The 20,082-nt window shown below is 36.1% G+C and overlaps 1 protein-coding gene across 6 annotated transcripts in view; it reads right to left on the bottom strand.

The window, feature by feature from the left end:
- LOC143464965 (uncharacterized) overlaps positions 1-12,889 on the bottom strand; it is a 33,987-nt gene extending 21,098 nt beyond the window's left edge. Inside the window, exons 1-14 of one of the 6 annotated variants that reach the window (XM_076963063.1) lie at positions 12,158-12,885; positions 11,758-11,854; positions 11,342-11,508; positions 9,908-10,034; positions 9,688-9,804; positions 9,430-9,501; positions 9,023-9,136; positions 8,217-8,406; positions 7,944-8,140; positions 6,051-6,218; positions 5,676-5,891; positions 5,538-5,604; positions 3,883-3,995; positions 3,737-3,810 (exon numbers count right to left, since the gene is read on the bottom strand). In XM_076963063.1, the coding sequence (XP_076819178.1) occupies positions 3,737-3,810; positions 3,883-3,995; positions 5,538-5,604; positions 5,676-5,891; positions 6,051-6,218; positions 7,944-8,140; positions 8,217-8,406; positions 9,023-9,136; positions 9,430-9,501; positions 9,688-9,804; positions 9,908-10,034; positions 11,342-11,442 (1,556 nt within the window). In that variant the 5' untranslated portion in view covers positions 11,443-11,508; positions 11,758-11,854; positions 12,158-12,885. Of the gene's footprint in view, positions 1-3,736; positions 3,811-3,882; positions 3,996-5,537; positions 5,605-5,675; positions 5,892-6,050; positions 6,219-7,943; positions 8,141-8,211; positions 8,407-9,022; positions 9,137-9,429; positions 9,502-9,687; positions 9,805-9,907; positions 10,035-11,341; positions 11,509-11,757; positions 11,855-12,157 lie in introns of those variants that run through there. The other 5 variants (XM_076963083.1, XM_076963078.1, XM_076963056.1 and 2 more) reach the window with 5 other exon arrangements.
- Positions 12,890-20,082: the final 7,193 nt, after the last annotated feature.

Raw genomic sequence — 20,082 nt, 5'->3', positions numbered from 1 at the left:
TGCCTGGTGACTGTGGTTTGTATGATAGGCTAGCTGAGGCGTTTTGAATGGAATACGTCACCGTAAGTAGGTGTGATTAGTAGCAGGTAATGTTTCTTTTCATCATAAGAATGTCGCAGATGACCGTACATAAACTGGTAAAGAATTTTCGTTTTTACCACAGTTACCGGTACTGGACTAAGCTGGGGCTAACAGCCAATACTGAACTGTACTGTAGGTTAGCAAGAGCATTTACATCAACGAGTAGAAATACACCAACGGTAAGCTGGTAAGCTAGTTTAGGATTGTTTAACGCAAATGTTCCTGTTATACACTTAAGTACGCTATAATAATACCTATTACTATTTACTTATCTTTCAAAGCAAACATTCAATTCATACTTGATCGAAATACCCGAGTCATCCCTAGTGTTTCTTTTATTGTGACGCAATAAGAAACGCAATCTTCGTCAAAATTACGCCATGAATTTGCGTTTTTGCCACTTATTGATGGCAATAACTGCTTAACCACTACCTATTAGTATAAATCCTTTCACCAGTATATTTACTGACAACTACTCTTTATGAGATCTAATAACCTCTAAGGCAGGGGTTCCCAACCGGTGGTACGCGTACCACTAGTGGTACGCGGGAGCTTTTCAGGTGGTACGCGAGCAGCTCTCCGTTGCATGCGATATACAGTATAGTAGTATAACAATTTAATTTTGAGTTGCTAAAATATGCGAACAACACTTTTATTTCTTTCCGTACTAAATTCTCTGCACTCAGTAAGCTACTTTTGTCGATCTTGCTCCCTGCGGTCATTGTTATTAATACAATGCTGCTGTGCGAATATTGGATCAAATTAGTTGTTTTGAAAATAGTGGTACGTGTTGACAATCCGTGGTGGGTAAGTGGTACGAGAACATAAAAAGGTTGGGGACCCTTGCTCTAAGGCATACTAAAATCACATGCAAAATTTCAGGGAGACCCACGCGGGATTTTTTTGATTAATTGTATTTTCAGTAATAAAAAAAAAACAAAAAACAAGGAGATTAGCCATTTTACAAGGGTTGCTGGCTCTTTAATGAGAACTAGGCTATGTTACAAACACCGTTTAGCTACAGTCGTAGCAAGCTACTCACTTTGTTTATTTTACAGTATTGTTACGTCATAAAGACGGTTCTTTAGGAGACCCGACGATAGAATGCAGGTTTAACCAGGTGCGGATTATAATCGAGAAAGCACATTGAAATTTATGGTCAAAGTAAGATATCTGTTATCTTACCCAAATAGCGTAGTTTGAAATCTTGTTAGACTTTGACTAGGCACTCGGCAAGTTCCGGATGATGACACGCAAATAAAAAAGATTTCAATTACCTAAGACGAGGGCTTCATTTGTTCACAACTGAAACCATATTAGCTTATTTATTTCAAATACAGTATAAGTCAATAAGTTTTTTGCAAGTAAAAAGCGCAAGTGATTTCTAAAAACGGCTTTGGTTTTCTCTATCCGATGCACTACATCTGTTCTGAATCAGTTTCTAACATACAGTTGGATTTATTATCGTGAATTGCGAATTCAATTTGCTTCACTTCGCGTTCACCCATCACAGCTAATAGTCATGTGGAGAATGGACCACTCTAGTTTAGGTCAATGCTGTGCAATTACAACAAATATTTGGTAAACCTAAGAATTTCTATCTTTTGGTAGCGACCATGAGTCTTCTGGTTGTGTTATGTCGGTATACCTACTTGGTCAGTCAAACCTTCAATTTGAAACTAAATACAAATCGTTTGAAGCAGGTACTGAAACTCAAACTGACTAACGTATATCCACAAACCAACAAGAGTAGAATTATCTATCCTCTACAGCAGGGGTGTCAAACTCAATCGCACCAGGGGCCAAAACTCAAAACTTATTTAACGCCGCGGGCCGGTCAAGGTTAAAACTTGATTGAACATTTCGTGACAAGAAACATGAGTTGGAACAGGCAGCGAAACAACACCAAATTTTTGATGTTTTTGACGATTTTTGACTGGGCTATTTTTGATTATTCTTCTCTTACATCGGTATGTTTCTTTTTTCTCTTTGCAAAAGCATTAAAGAATTAACAAACTATAAAGAAAAAAGCAGCCCAGATTACAAGCGTTAGAATAAATCGATTTATTCTGTCGTATTGTGGGGCAACTGCTGTGCTGCTGTATTTTACGATTTGTTATAATCTTGTTTCTTGCTTGAAAAAAATAAGTTTTACTATACAATGATCTCTCGGGCCAGAAATAGTTCTATGTATAAAATAGTATTGCGGGCAAAGTATTAATGTAAAGCGGGCCGGATGTGGCCCGCGGGCCGGGAGTTTGACACGTATGCTCTACAGTAAGTCAAAAGCAACATGAAGCTGCCCCAACCTATACCAGTACACCAACAAGAAATACATTATTTCTACTAAACAGAGCTGTATACAAACACTAATTTAACGTTTCGAGTACTTAGTTTATGAAAACATTCGAGTACAAGTAGGCCTACATATACCACGCCAGGTGGCAAGTGCTCAACATAGGACGCGAGTACTTACTTCACCGTAACACAGAAATTACGAAAAAAAATGTTTAATACCCTTACAATCATTTCCTGCTGTCGATCGAGACCTTCGCGTTCGAAAGAACTTCACAACAACTTAAATACTTATAAATAATAGTTAACTATAACTGTAATTAAAAATTTGAAAAGACCATTGGTCACATAGTGTTGCTTATGGTTTGAAAAATCTATGTAAGACAAATTAATATGCAAAAACGAATCAACTATAAAAATAGGCCCTTTGCACAAAAAAAACGCTTGAATTAGGATGAAAGTCACATCATACTTTTTGATGGCACTATGCTATTTTATTTATTTTTATATAATTATAAATAATAAGTTCGCCTATTCTTTAAAATACAGAGTTCTTTTTTAAAGCTTCAACAAAAATCGTTTCTCCAGTATACTTCATGACAACTAGCCTTTCATTATAAACTAACTTCTTTCTTGATTTGTTCTTCACGTTATTAATGAGATGGTTTGCGGTAACGCTAAATACGCTTAATCTCAGGCGCAAAAATTTGGGAGTTAGGACTACGTAGAATAAATACAGAATAATTGTACGATCGACCGAAATTTCTGATTAGTTAAGAGAGGGACTATTTCAACAAAAGTAGGCCACGCAGACAGCAGTAACAGACAAATGGTTTGGTTAGAAAAATTGGTATGCAATTGGTTGATTTTAGTTATTTAGGGTTTATTTTAAATTAGATTTAACCTGGAAGAAAGATTTACGTTGGGTTTAGATTACTATGTTAAAATATTTAAGTTAGGTTAACAAAAAGCTGTGAAAATGAGCTTTGAACGCCTGAGACGTTTGATCTCGTGCGATTGCTTAGATTGCGCTGGCATGCAGTAATCAAATTTAGTGTACAGACAAAATAAAAAAATATCGTAACGCAAATGACGTTTTTCCAGAGAATCGCATCCGGTGCGTGTATTTAATTATGGAGTTTGGTGACGATGTGTTTTGGCGTTACTTTGGTCTTGCTGCGATATTGTATGAGTTGTACATTAAAGCCAATTCATAGCGTGTTTTACAACTTCGACGACACGGTTAGGCATGTTCAGATGCAGTGTGGTGTAAAGAAAAATTTTTAATAAATTTCAATTGAATGCTAAGTCCGCGATAAATCAGGTACACATGAACTGCACGATTATTATACAAATTTACCTATTTGATGCAGACGAGAAAATATTCTTAGGCTTGGAAAAAGTTCCAGTCATCATGGCAGACAAGCGATTTCCCTTTATGAAAAATGTAAATGGTTAGGAGACGCTAGAATAACCAAACATCACATAAGTTGACTTTAAAGTAACCTTTGTTAAGGCGCCAGGAGTTACGGTATGACGCAAAATCTTCTTTTCAGAAGAAAAATCGACACAGTTTTCTTTGGTAACATCACAGATCTCATTTTCCGGTAAAACATGAACTGTAAAAAACGATGTTTATTTTTGCGTCATTAACATGTAAGTTTTAACATATATTATACAAAAAGCACAAAGCATTGAACGTAATTGAAATATAATAATTTACCGGCAACGTATCAATTTTTAGGTAGCAGTAAAAATGCAAAATACTGTAACACTGTCAAAAGTCAAATCGATTTCAGATCATTAGTCATTTAAGGAATATGTAGTTTCCGTAAGTTTGTAAGTGTACAACCGTACATGGCAGTGTGTTACTGTTGTGTTGTGAGGTATCCTGTGCAGGTAAACTAAGTTAGTACAGTAGGTTAACCCGGGTGTAGGCTCCCAGCAAAGTGGTTACTTAATAATTTCGTAAGAAAAAAAGCAAAATTTACTAAATGAAATAAAACAATGGCTCACAAGATATCAGTTCTTTAACACAACTGATGCATAGTCAATATAAGCATGACCTATAATATATCAGTTACGTGCTTGGCCTATCGTAAAATAGAACATTGAAACGCAAGCCGCACTAAGCCTTGAACTACAAGTTTAGGTTTGCCGTGCGCAGGCACGCCTGTTCTTGGACATGGAAACAGGGTAAATACAACAGCCGTGAAGCTTGTTACCGGTTTCCTGGTTAGGCCTACCTGTTCAAAACTTGAATTTAGTTTCTTGTCCCGTGGTTCCTTATACCGAACTAATTCTATTGCTACAATATATCAACTTCAGCATTAAGAACGTTTCTACACTGAAACAAAACGTCTGCTAGTTATGTTTAAGAATATTTTGACTGCTTTATTCATCGATTGACATTAAATTTGTTAGTAACCAAGGTACTGGAAAAATATTGCTCCAGGCGTCGTCGTGTGGGCAGTTCTTCCGCCACCCAAGCAAGATGTCGGGGCAGGAATCGAGCAGCCACTGGGTTGTGCTGTCATCCTAAACTTGCAAACCATGTGTTCCGTGGGTAACACGATAAACGTATGAGTATGACATAGTCTGCGGTCTGCTCCTCCGCTCTACAGTTACAAGCCGCAGAGTTTGCCATTTCCCATTTGTAGATAGTCGACGGACGCCGATTCGCAGGCGGTTAAGCCGTACCCACGCTATTCTCGGCAGTGACAGTCGGGTGGAGTGAAGATGAAATGCGGTGATGAAAGTGCGAAGCCTGGCATGTTTTTACTGCCACTCCATGTTCCATTTAAGCCCAACGAGCGGCACTGATGCCTGAGCTCTTGGCCTGTTCCGACAATTGCAGTACGTTGAAATAAATACGTGTCTCAATGGTGTTAAGGCAAATACCTATACAATAGTGCTATGATATCATCTAACTTCGGATCATGCAATGCAATTGGATTGGTCGCTTCAGCTTTGAGTTAACAAGCTTTCACTTTTACGAAACTCGTGAGTTTTAGTAGCGTTTACATTTGGGATAAAAATTTTCCGTTTTGGATTTTTCAATTGACGTAAATCCAGATGAAACCTCAAAACAGGCAATACAACTCAAAAACAAATCAACAGTACACCAGAAATAGATTCAGATAAAACAAAAATGTGCTTACTTTGATGGTAACAACGATAGTTCCTAATTAAACGACCCAGGTTTATGTTTCCTGCAACCACGGCGACCTGCGCATTTATCAGTATTCGTCAACTGAAAACAATACAACTAAAATCGTGCTTTTGGATATATGGTCTACCTGAAAAACATCCTGATGAGCGTAATTACGCAAGGACGAATCTGCACCGTGTTTCAACAAAGTCATCAAGCACATCTCTTTGTTGTACAACGCGCATACATGCAACGCTGTATTGCCACTTTCATTTCTAGAATTAACAACACCTTCGCTGTCTGCTGTAGATTTTAGAATTTCCAAAAATGTATTCAGATGCATGTGACGCCCGTATCTACACACCTGTAATCAAATTCTTTTTTAAAGCTTATAACAATATTAAAAGGACGTGCACAATAGCAAATTATAACTAACGATAGTAAGCTACAAGTTGAAGCAGTACTAGTCAGGTGGACGTTACGTTAACAAACGCTCACAGATACAAAGAAGCGACGCCCTTACTTGATGCAAGACTGTCCAGCCTTGAGAATTTATGCAATTTAACCTTGCTTTGTTTTCGTGAAGAACTTGTATCGCCCGAAGACCCGGCTCCACTAAGCTGCAGTGATACAAAGCTGTGAGACCACTGCCATCAACAGCTTCGGGGGAAGCTCCTAAATCTAGCAAGGTCTACAGACAAATAGAAATGAAAGCTACAGTGACCAACTTGACTTCAAAAAATATATATATGACAATAACGACACTTTTGACAAGTTGCATTTTATTCGGATTTCATGCAGTGTTTCAGCGCAGAGGAGAGTGTCATCGGCAATGACTGCTGTGTTACTGCGGTTACCTTTTCTTGAACAAATCGAGTACATCTCCTCAGTCTCTTAGAATATATGACATTAGTGATATTTTATTAATATTTACGTCATATACCGGTATATGACACATTTGAAACCTTGAAATATATGGCGGTTGGTCACCCTAAATATAACTAGTATGATAACTTCAGTGTGTTTAGTGACGATGGTAATGTGCTTGGTGTAATTAACAAAACAATGCAAACATTTATAATATATTAAAAGGGTGATTAATTCCAAACAGGTGTCAACTTAGATGACATGTCATAACGGGTAGTTTCGTATTCAATAAGAAAGTACATTCATCATTAATCGAAGCGATATAAATGCACAGTGAATAAAGATCACGCTTTTGGTTTGGGACCATACAATATACAGTGGGACCTCGTTAATCCGGACCCCGATGAACCGGAATCCCCGCTATCCGACACAAAACTGCCGGGAACGGATTTCTTCCTATGCATTTTACCCCTTTAATCCGGAAACCCCGCTGTCCGACTCCGACACTAAAGTTTCGGAACAAATGTGCTCAATCAATAGCAATAAAATCCGATAAACCGGATTATTAACAGTTAAGCGAAAATGATTCACGACTGTCCTAATACACTATGTTAGTTTGTTGACGAAACAATAGCCGATTATCTACGCATAATAACGTTGCGGTCTTTATTGATTCAAAAGTACAGTACTGTACAGTATTTTAGAAACGAAAAAATAAATTGTTCATCAACAGTAACAAACAACGCTTCCGCGGTCGCAAAAAAATACGTACATTACATCGGTTGAGTGCGGCAATCTATTGAAGACATACTGCTGCAACTCAATCGTGCTATCAGCTTTTGATATCGCATTGCGCAAAGATTGGAAACAGGTCAAAGAAAGTTCAAGACAGTTGGTCCCACCGGAATGCTTCGCCACGCAAGAGCGGTTGTCAAACCGATTTGCGACCGAATGTTCGTCACTTGGAGAGCATTCGTCTTTAATACGGTGGTTCTGGGGTTCGACACTGGGTCGGATCATACAATAAATATAATTTTATTTTAGTTGCTGTCCAGCCAGAAACTCGGCACTTAGAATTGGAGTAAGGTGCATACGTCGTTTTGAACACGGTGCTGCATTTGCAAGATTGATTGATTTTTTACTTTCCGATTATCCGGATACCCCGCTAAACCGACATTTTTTGACGAAACGAAGTGGTCCGGATTAACGAGGTCTCACTGTATTTGAATTTCACGAAAAGTAGACTTAGCAAGGCACATTTTATGTTCTAAAATGGTATATATCTCTATCCATCAAGATTGTGAACGCGTTTTGCATGTAAGACTTATTAAATTCACTGCGCTAGCAACATGATAAAAAACATCTCAATTTATAACAAGGTTTATTTGTACAAGAGTCTTGTTACAAGATTATAAGGAATCATGACATGCCTACTAAAAACAGCGATTTTACCAACGCACTGGTCTCAATGTAAGTTGGTCAACTTAAATTAGGGTGCGGTATGTACCATAACGTTGGGTAAGAAATTAAATGTGCATAATCTGATTACCTTAACGGCAGCAATATTTCCTGTCCTCGCGGCAACATGAAGTGGCGTGTAACCTTGCTTATTACGAAAATCTAAATGCGCTCCACCGCCAACGAGAGCCATTATAATTGATGATGAGGTACTCTCAAAAATCACGCTATGATTGCCGGATTGACTACTGTTTGTTGCAGCAGCAGCAGCTAACGTTAAAGGCGTTTCTGCAAAAACAAAACAATCATGGTGAAAAATCACAAACAGAAGCAAATATACAAAAGTCACACAAGTTTACTTCACCATTGTGCAATGAACTGGAAAAATTGGGATCAACGCCTTTCTTTAACAATATGTGTAGTTTATCGACGTTTGCACGATCAATGTGATTCATCAACTCTTTTCGTTTTGTGGCACTTTGCATTTTAATTAAACGTCGTGCATCTTTTGGAGACTTCAAGGGGTGATTGTACACACGATGTTTGTATCGGAGCTAAAGTATAAATGCAAATTTTTATTCTGAAAGCCATATAAAAGATAAATTAATCTATGGTAAATCACACTGACGTTGTACAACTGACATTATGACAACTGACGCATTTGCCCAAGGCTAACCGACATTTAGTAGTACAGGAAACATGAACGGCGTCACTTGACGAGAATGGTAAATACTAATTTTTACGTAAACGACATCAGCATACATCAAATATCCTTTTGATAAGTCAAAAATTAAACAGTTCAATTGGTACAAGTAGTGACTGCCAGATAAAAACAAAAGCTTAAAAAACAAAAAGGTCATTAGGAAAAAAAATCAACATCTTTTACAGATAAGGTACAATTCTTAATCAGGAAACCCATAAAACTTAGTTACAAGAAAACGGGCGTTTATCGTTATAGCCTCAAGCAAACAGTTTATGATATTGTTCATAAACAATTCGTTTTTTAAGAGGGTTAAACTTCCTTTCTTAACACAATTTGAACATATCTGCCTGCACAGATTTTTTTTATGCAACTAAATGCATGTACTTACTACAACGCAAAATGTTTAAATAAAAAAGGAATATTTTGATAAACAGCGGATTTCTCGAAACAACAGAAAACTCACTCACCTCTAACATTGCCACTGACCCAACATCAACGTATTCTAACAAGGCCTTGTGATCTAACAAAAAATTACCATATTTTTTGCAGTAAAATCCGTAGTTGTTAGGATCAGTTAACTGCTGCAGCCAACATGAAAAAAAAACTAAAGTTTAATTTTTGAACAAATTAAACAAAATATTCAATACAACACTATGTCATCCTAATATTTTGATGAACTTTATTATACATTGCCAAATTTCTGAAACAGTACTAAAGTGGCTGTCATTATTACAAAGTTCAAACATATTTGATTGACTAGTGGCCACCATAAAACTTTTTTTAACATTTCGAAGCAGACAATGCAATAAATTACAAATATATATACAATATTTATATATAATAAAGATCATTCCTCAATTATGTTCTTTAATACCCGAGCCAGTGTTTGAATAATTCTTTGCTTTGAATTCCACACAGATTCAGAAACATCAACACGTAGGCATTTCTAACAATGTTTTTCAAATTTAAATAAAAATCAATCTCAAAAAATGTCAAATGAAACCAATAATAAAAATTATCATTGTGCAATAAGAGCACAGCCAAAATATTTTATTATGCTACATTACATTCATTCCTAAGAAAATCAGCCTTTTACCATGTAAATACTGTATTGTCAAGTACCGTAACTTACCGTTAACGTTTGCTCAAGCAATGTTACTTTTAATATTGCACTTTCATTAGAAGTGTTCATGCAAATTATGTCCTTTTCTTTGTTGTCCAATTCATAAGCGGATAACTTGTTATTTGCCTAAATCGGATCACACTGTTATAACAAGCATTAAAATCACTTTATAAAAAGTTGTATACAAATCACGTAATAAGTAATAACTCTACTGTACATTGTTATACACCTTAGTTTGATTTTTATCTTGTTCATTATAAGCTACAGAATTATCATCAATGCCACATGCGACATCATTGTTGTCACTGCAGTCTTTATCATCATTACCATCATTATCATCGTCTTCAGAAGATGATCTAAAAAAGAATATTATTACTTCTAATCTGCAATGTAGAATAGCTTAAAATAAATTGAAGGTTAAAATTGCAAAAAAGTAATAACTATATGTTACTGGTTACCATAGAGAATAGGGATCAAATTCAATGATTACCAGTTAATCAGTTTGTATTAATCATTTAACCAATAATCTAAACCTCATTTACATAACTATTTAAAAAAATGTGAAACAGCTGTTAAAAATATTGATATATTCCCTTTGAGAAGAAACAATCTTCAGAACTGCCAAAACTGTAGGATAACCTGTGTTAAACAAAAAGCAAAACGCACAGGTGAAATTGCTTCATGTGCAATTTTTGCCCGGTTGTGGCCCCACTACAGATTACTCAAGGTCAAAACATATTTGACCCTAGTCTTTGCAACTTTATTACACATTTGTAGATTACATTATAAAAAGAAAAGCTAACGCTAAAATTGGCATTAAGGTTTAATTATTTAAAGCAACTTTTGAAAACCATACTTCTTAAAACCTTAAAATAATTAATTCAATAATACCAAGCACTGAGATGTTGCCTTATACCATATGTGGTCAGTTTATTATGAGAATTTATATGTTATGGCACTTTTGGCATAGGCCGATTATTGAATCCATTTATCTGTGCAAAAAAGATCAATAAACAGATTAATCCGCAAAAAGCCGATTAATTGGTCCAACACTAGTTAAGATGTTTGGCACCAAAGTACAGTATATAGAAATAATAAAGTAAAAGAAAGCATGCACATTGGTGACTTTACACAAGCTAACCCAAAATCTGGTAACCAATAAAGACAAGCTCGATGTTGGTTTGCAATAATGTGTCCTGGGTTCCATACCCATTACCCATTACCCAGCCATGCTACAGAGGTGTTGTAATGCTCTTAAGCAAAGCATGAACGACATTCGATCCTTTATTTATCAGAACTTGCACAAAAACAAACTCGGTAACTGGGACTCAAGCATTGAGAAATCATCACCAAGTTAGTTTGAGGATAAACATTCTGATGCCAAGCAAGTCCAATACCAAAAGTGTCAACAAAATCTATTTCAAATTTGCAGCAACATACAGAAATTGGAAAAATAATGAAAGGCCTCCATTCGTCCGTTGATGACAGACAAAAAGGCTACTGTAAACATTATGGTGCCATCTTCCCTTTCATATCAACGAACCAGAATATTGAGACAATCCACAAAATGTCATGACATTTATCAGCAATACTTTAATGCAAGTGTGGTTGGAAAAAATGAACATACAAATATCTCAACAACGGATAGTATTTAACTGCTTACAACTGTGTCTTTGACATTGTCCGCTTCATTGAAATGTATGAGCGATAATCATAAGCAACATCAGCTGAGGGTAATGTTGAAAACCTTGTGTTCTTGTTCATATTTTTTTTTCCAAATAATTTAGAATTTGGGGTAGGTAGTGAATTTTCGATACCAAATCTTGAGTTCTGAAATACAAGAAATTAACTAAACAATCAACAAAGAAAAACATTGTTGATTAGGTAGAACAGTATCGAGCTGGCATTGATGTTAAGTTATGTTTAAAACCCAGAGGTTCTTCTGTTGTAACGCCCTAGGGCAGGCACTTGTCCTGTTTGCTGGTCCCAGAGAACAATGAATTATCCAAATTTTGGTAAAAACACAAAAAAGTCAAAAACAAATAAAAAATAGGCTAATCTATCAGAAAATGTACATACACAAGCTTAATGATCGGGGCTTGAGCAACGAAGAACTATTGCAAGTTAGAATTGTGAAAGACTTTGCCTGTCCACAAATAATGATTCCAATATCATGCTATATCAAAAAATGCATAGAAATGTATTTTTTATTCTATAAAATGTCCTAAACTTAATTAAGAATGGAAAAAGTAAAAAAATTCATTTCTACAACTGGTGCAGTTTTGCATCTTATTTGTTATCCTTCTTCTGGCATTGTATCACTTTGAACTTACAAGAAAGTTGCATGATTTCTGAAATTATTTTACTATATGACACCAGTCACACCATGATACCTTGAAAGAAAACTTAAAAACCACAGTTTTAAAATAAATTTATCATACATTTCTGATGTACGATTGTCACAGTAGAAATCACATACCTATTGGAAAGATGTAATGTACATTGCACGATGCGCCGCAGTAAGTTGGCTTATGCACCAGTTTTCCAGCACAGATTTGAGATTTTGCACTATATTCTATAATCTATATCATAAATATTACGTGGTTTGGCGCAATGTTTGGCATTACATTTAATTGGCGTATTTATTCGGTACACTAACAGCAAACTTTCCAGTAGGGAATCACATTTACAAATATTGATGCAGCATGAAGTCTGTAATACATTATACAAAAATATCTTAGTTATGCCCAATACACGTGAACAGCAAGAAAGTACAAATTATAAATAATTATTATCAGATTTACTAATCGTGAGCAATCTGTAAACATCATCTTGAAATAATTAATCAAAAATTACTTGAAGTAATTTTAAGTAATGTAATCTTTTTAAAAATATAAAGTTTACATGCTACTCTCAATAACACCCTCAACAACTAGCATATATTCAGTACTGTTACCACTCAAAACTATGTTTGGTATGTTCCATAGCAGAATCGCAATGATTCGAGTCATTCTTTGCAAAGTCTTGACTTGTGTCCCTCTGTAAAAAATGTTGTGTTGTGACAAGTGTTGACTCTCGAGTTAATATTGGAAAACATTCGAGTCGCTCCTCGATTAGATTTCACTATTAAGGGAATACAATTTTTCTTTCATTCATCCAAATCATTAAGGAATAACATGAAATAAACTTTGTCTACAAATGCATTCGAGGCTGCAAAACGAAGCATATTTTTTGACAATTAAATTGCTTCTCATTGACAGAAACAGTGTTTTTCCTTTCTGCATAGCTTAGCTTCAGATATAAATTGACTAGACTCATATCTTATTACCCAAATGACTCGACTTGACTGTAAGTCACTTCTTCCAGTAGATTCGACTTGACTTGAGTCTTAAATGCTAGGCTGAATTGTAGCTTTGGCCACCCTGTCCGCTAGATAGCTGCAGGACAACATGTTTCTTTGCCAAAAAAAGTCATTGTGTGTTTTTTCTATATTTTACAGTTCGCATTTCGAGTCAGTCATTTTTTAGACTATGATGCATACAGACGTTCTTTTGAGACGTCTCTCTATGTCAAGTTCAGCCTGTGCTTCGGCACATGTTATTTGCCAATAAATTCATACCAAGTAGGCATCAGTCTTGAATCAGGAACAGCTCAACAGCACATATATACAGCATAATGCCTTTCGTAGCGCTATAAAATGACTTGAGTTTGCTTACTTGGTTTTGACTGTTCCATAGCATAGGATAAAATCTATTAGCATTTTGTTGTGAAATGGGCCGTACATGGTACCCACTATCCTGTTTCTTAAACTCAAATGGGACTTATACAATACAGGGAACAATACATACAGTCAATATCCAATATGTCACATTTCATAGCCTAGACTTAATAGTTATTTCTAACATAACTGATGATCAGTTATTGGTCAGCATTCTTTCTGTATAGGTTACAGAACCTAACAACTGTACATGCATTTTAGTGGTCTCGTTTGCTTTCCTGTATTAGAAATGCAGCGCTAGAAGGTGGCATATGATGTATAGGCTACCGTACTTACAACAAACCGGACGACCCAAATTTTCTGGAGATAAGGTTAGATCTACGCACAAACGCCTTTGAACTGTCTGTCAGTCCTCAAATCGACAGAGCATGCCCAATTAACAGTGGATCACTGCATCAGTGAGTACAGAAAGCTAAAAAACCTTAAAGCTCAAAGGCTCGCTATTATTTGTGCTTATTGCCTTCAGTCACACCGTTCCCTGTCAATAGCAGTTTTAACAGAGCACATGTCAAAATTTTCTCTAGACGTCACCATTTGCGGCTTGCTGTTTCTAAGTAGCACCATGGTGTCCTAAGACCTAACGCATATATTTAAGTAGGCTACAGTGCTACACTATGCAAAAGATAAATATCACATATTATTTCAAATCATCTTCTTTTTTCATAACAATTGAATTGTGATCCGAGGACCCTAAAAATCTTAAAGCGTCCTCCTTTTTGGCAATAATATTTTTATACTGGTTTTAATTCGATTTGGCCGCACCTGGCAAACAAATGTGGATGCATGTGGTGTTTTTTAGATATACAGTGAGACCTCGTTAATCCGGACCACTTCGTTTCGTCAAAAAATGTCGGTTTAGCGGGGTTTCCAGATTATCGGAAAGTAAAAAATCAATCAATCTTGCAAATGCAGTACCGTGTGCAAAACGCAGTATGCACCTTACTCCAATTCTAAGTACCGACTTTCTGGCTGGACAGCAACTAAAATAAAATTATATTTTTTGTATGATCCGACCCAGTGTCGAACCCCAGAACCACCGTATTTAACACGAATGCTCTAAGCCAGAAGTGACGAACATGCGGTCGCAAATCGGTTTGACAACCGCTCTTGCATGGCGAAGCATTCCGGCGGGACCAGCAGTCTTGAACTTTCTTTGACCTGTTTCCAATCTTTGCGCAATGCGATATCAAAAGCTGATAGCACGATTGAGTTGCAGTAGTATGTCTTCAATAGATTGCCGCACTCAACCGATGTAATGTACGTATATTTTTTGCGACCGAGGAAGCGTTGTTTGTTACTGTTGATGAACAATTTATTTTTTCGTTTCTAAAATACTGTACAGTATTTCATAGTAGGCTATGACTAAAAAGCTGTGCGGCTAAAATTTTTTACAAAGCGCAATGCTGTACAGTACTGTACTTTTGAATCAATAAAGACCGCAACGTTATTATGCGTAGATATTCGGCTATTGTTTCGTCAACTAACTACATAGTGTATTAGAACAATCGTGAATCATTTTCGCTTAACTGTTAATAATCCGGTTTATCGAATTTTATTGCTATTGATTTAGCACATTTGTTCCAAAACTTTCGTGTCGGAGTCGGACAGCGGGGTTTCCGGATTAAAGGGGTAAAATGCATAGGAAGAAATCCGTTCCCGGCAGTTTTGTGTCGGATAACGGGGATTCCGGTTGTTCGGGGTCCGGATTAACGAGGTCCCACTGTACAGTATTACTGTTTATACTTTATACCGAACCAGAAAAGCATTCAGAAAGTGTAAACCTCTGTTGGCGCCAAGGCAATGGGTTTGGTGTCCCAGCATGTGGCATGATCGGAAACATTGCATTGTGTTGCCTCAAACGCGTAGTTATAATCGTTCAAGAGTACAAATGATGTTTGTTTGACGCATTGGTTTTCAAAGATAGAGCAGAACAAATGCCTTATTTTTTTCAATTACCACTGCGGTTATAAGAAATGCAAGTATATAAATGAAAGATTGAAGAATTTGTCGTGTTGAAAGTTACAATCATCGTAATTCAACTGACTAATTTTCAGAAAACCGTTGTTTTTATCTGCATACGTGCTGTTCCCGTTTTTTTTTTTGTAGTGAAAAGTAAATTTTCTCGGCAACCGTGGTCCCTTGGAAGTTAATTATTTCCTAAATATGATCAGACGTTCTTCGTATTATAGCAAAGATATTCTCAATTTTATGAAAACTTATTCTAACAATCTGACTTTAGGAATTCAGCCCACAAAGAACAAGAATTAAGTTCTTTTTTTAATTACAATAACCTACTATTGTAATTAAAAAAGTGAAATTAAAACACTAAATAAACTAAAGTGCTCCAACGAACTTAGGGAGGACCAGGGTCCCTCTCACAAACCCAAGTTTTTTGACTATGGGCGTTTTTAAGTCTTCATTTCTTTTCGTTTGTCGAATTTACTTATTTGCTACTTCTTATCAGCTATCATTTAGGAAATCATATAAGCTGGTTTTAAAATTGTTATTGACGGCGTTTAGTAATGCGGGTGGTTCAGGTATGGTGTTAAAAAACGTTTGTCACCCTCTTAATGTAATCCTAAATACGCTACTGACCGGGTGGGCGGGAAATTAAACAAACCATAAAATGCTTTGGTTAAACGGATTATCATAAGTTGTGTACAGGAAGTGATGGTGCAAGAAAGGGTCTTGTGACTAGATTTGGACATCATGAATTATCAGGTTAGCCAATAAGAAAGCATTAAGCACTTTATCCATTAGTTTTCTCAACGATTACTGTCCATAAACAATCTAAGATTTGATGGGAATTTATTAATTTTAAAACTATGTTCCAATGTTTTGCAGAACGTTATAACGCAGCAACGGGTGATGAAATGTTTCTTTCAAGACTTGCCAAACAAGGCCCACAGTTTCTCAATGACCCTAGGCTTAGATGTCTGTTGTCATTATAGTTTTGATGGCAAAGAGTGCCTGTCATTTATTCTCCATTTTCTATGATGAAAGGGAAGATGCGTGGAATATCAGTTTAGAATGAAACGAATGCTTTGAGATAAAAAGTCCAACGGCCTTTTGTATGAATGAAGCTACAAGTTAGTTTACCATATCTTGCAGAAAACTCCTTATTGTGGCGTATATTGTGGTAGCGCTGATTGATGATTGTACACACACGAATGAAAAAAATGCAAGAAAATATTTATGATTAGAGTTTTTTCCTATTTAGCCTATAAACTTATTCCTATTACGAAGTTTGTTGCTATTTTTTCATGCAAAGTGTATCTGGCTCCATCCATATTAATTTTAATTTATACTTGTAAGTTATTATTCATGAGTTTTACTATCTATAAGTATATAATTCATTCCGGGTTTTAAAAAAAATTGGCTGCTATGCGCTACCTGTCATAGTAGGTTAAAACCTTTAGGTATATCCAATACTTCTTACACTTTGAAAACACAACCAAGCTGGATATTTTATTTCATATATTCTATTGTATAATTCAGTTTGTAACAATATTGTTAGTCAATCGATTTTCAATACTAACTCTTTTACTGTAAGCCCATGAGTGCATTTTTAACATTTATAGTCTGACTCTCTTTATGAATAAAAGTAGCCTAGTACTTGCTTAGCCTATACCCGCGACAAGGCGATTGGTTGCAAACCGGAAATTATTCAAAATAATTGAGCCATACAAGCTATGTCTCTCTGTATACGCTCATGTTAACGTACTCGGTTTTTAATTTATCCATTTTAAATATCAGTTGTAGCCTATACAATTAAAATTTTATACAGCTTAAGTTATAAGTTAGGCTACTTATCCTTAATTAAAAAACAGAGAATAAATTTCTAAAAACATAATTGATTTTCAATATATTTAATAGGTTATGTATTGGACTAGGATAGTTGTAGAAAGAGGGAATGAACGTTGACTGATGGCTGATGGCTATTTTCTGGGCAGTTAAAATTTAGTCAATGAAATTAATTATTACTAAAGTCCATAGACTTCTCCAGTGGATAGATTTGCCCTATTACGTCATACAGTGATATTGACATGACGAGATCAAAGTGGTGGAGATCTGGAGACCAGCACGGGATCTTTATCGGTAAAGCGCATCGAAATTACACTTTTACATTTACCGCATTACTCACCGAGAATCTGTCACTCAACGAGATTGAATAGTCCGCCATCCATGCGGCAGCGCGCACTTACCTGCGCAGGTAAATGCAAGTGATACTACATAGGAATTCATTCGGTTTTATCAAAATAAGCATAACAGAGAGCAGATTCTTACAGAGGAGATCGTTGGAAGTGCACAGATGATTATTGAAGAGGTTTGTAAGTTGATAACGTCTGCAGTCAAGAGTTCTCTGTGTAACTGTGATGATGATAAATCCATTTCTATTCTTCTGGCCACTCATTGATAACTTTGTAAGGTCAAAGATTTTTTAAGGCTTGAAAACGACGCATGTCGCTTTGGTCAGCGTTACCATCTATCTTTTCTGATTTTGTTTTTTGAAAAATATTTTTGGCTCTGCAATTCCCTCTCTAACACACACAAAGGAATATGCGTGACCCACACAAAGAAAAATGCTTACAATGATTGTGGTTGCCCTCGGACACGCTCGGCTATCAAAGAATCCATCTCGGGTTCAAATGTTGATACGTGCGGGTTGGGTTACCGCAAAGCTGTGGGGCGTAGGCTATACATCAGACTCCCTGGGTTTGGTGTGTCAAAGTCATGCTTGGATGTCAGGCTTTGTTCTTATTCATCGTTTTCATTATTGTTGAACTCTTTATGTTTTTAGCTTTCTATATTCGAGAGAATATTATGTTAGCTTATACTTAATGAGAGGCTCACGAATAGTTACGACGCTTAGTCCTGATGAACAGTTCCAAATTTGGGCGATACAATATAAAAAATGAAATAAAAAAAAAACAAGTAAATAAAAAAAATTTGTGTCACTAAGAACCGGCAAAATGATTAGTTCGAGCGATAAGGAATCATAGCCGAATTTAAGTCGTGCAGAGACTTTCCTCAGCTTGAGAATATAGATTATGACATGAAACCAAGCCGATTAAGACTGTTTGTAGACTAACTTCCATTACGTCAAGAAAATGGAACAATAGTCAACAGCCAAGACAAAAACATTGAATTTGGTTCCGAAGACACGATATTCAGTTAACATTAATACTTCTGATTTTTGCTTGAGCCAGCAATCGATGTGACTTTGTACATAGTGAAAGTGGTCACGTGTACTACTAGCTGATAGGCGTTGGAGTAACTTACCGTTAACATAGGTAACGTTGACACAGAAAACAGGTCTAGGGTTTGACGGTACTGCAGAAGAGCTAGTGTCAAAATTCCTCACCACAAAACTTGTATGATGCAGAAAGCTGGCTTATACGCCAATTTTCTGGTGTAGAATTGGCGTTGTGCCCTACAAACTTTTCAAACTCTCAGTTCTCATTATTAAATTACTAAGCTAAACTGTGAATTGAAATGCGCTTTTTGAAATGAAATTGAAAACGCTCTTCACCAGCGTTCGCGACTTTGGTAAGCAGACACAAGTGAAATAGTTGCTTTTTTACATTTATGGCTGCCACTATTTAGCAGGAAAAAAATCGTGCGTTACAAGCTATTTTTAACAATTTCTTGCTACCCTAACGTAAATGTTTAGATGTTAGGCTATAACACGGTAAACTATCATAGTACTTTAAACTGTAATAAAACCTTAAATGACTAAAATCAACTTTTTGCATAGTCCGACCCATTCTCCCTACATAGTTGCTTATCTTTAACTGCGGGCTGCATAACTTACATTCGGTGAAATAGTCACTTCATACTATTGGTTAAAGCTATTTATCCGGTGCAAAACGTGAATCGTGCCAATCAGAATCGTCTGTTGTTATTGTCTTGGAATTCGGGTTGAGATGGTATAAAAATGAAGGCGTTTTTTCTTGCGTTTTAGGCAGCGTAGCCTGCCCTCTTTCTTAAATAAAATTTTCAATTGCAATAGGAGAAGGATAATAGCATGATAACAAGAACAAGTCCGGCAGAAAAAACATGATGGAGATGTTTCAACACCCCCATCTAAATCCGCCACTGTTTCACACCTATTTTAGTTGTTTAACTGCTCTCAAAAATGTAGAATTTTTGTATGTGCATTGTACATTATATAAATATGTATACTGTATTTGCCCAGACACACCACGCCAACTTCTCGAAATCGTTGGGGGTGCAAGGTATGACATCATGAAGTTAATGAGATTGCAATAACTTACGTCGCTCTTGCCGAATATTCTATATTTTCCTATTTTTACATTTTATAATTTAGCCCTGACATGGGTATGCGATTATTTTGCGAAGGATTTTTGCCTGGTTAGCTACTTACCTGCTACAATTTATATTTACAAAGCAATTTCAAAGTCCTAGTCATACGTATGCCAGCTTTTACACAGCTTACCTTCATAAAAGTCACAAATTAAACTTCAAGCAAACATACTTAAGCATACTTGCTGTACTTTCAAAGCTAGGTTTAACTGATGTATTACCCATATTAGTAAGTGTAACACGTTGTTTAGATATGATTTATTAATGGCATGAAGTATTCTTCAGTGAAAACTTGGCAA

The sequence above is a fragment of the Clavelina lepadiformis genome, chromosome 1 (assembly GCF_947623445.1).
Source record: "Clavelina lepadiformis chromosome 1, kaClaLepa1.1, whole genome shotgun sequence".
NCBI classification, from domain to species: Eukaryota; Metazoa; Chordata; class Ascidiacea; order Aplousobranchia; family Clavelinidae; genus Clavelina; species Clavelina lepadiformis.
The sequence above is the reverse complement of the archived record's forward strand: the minus strand, read 5'-3'. Positions and strand labels throughout refer to the sequence as shown.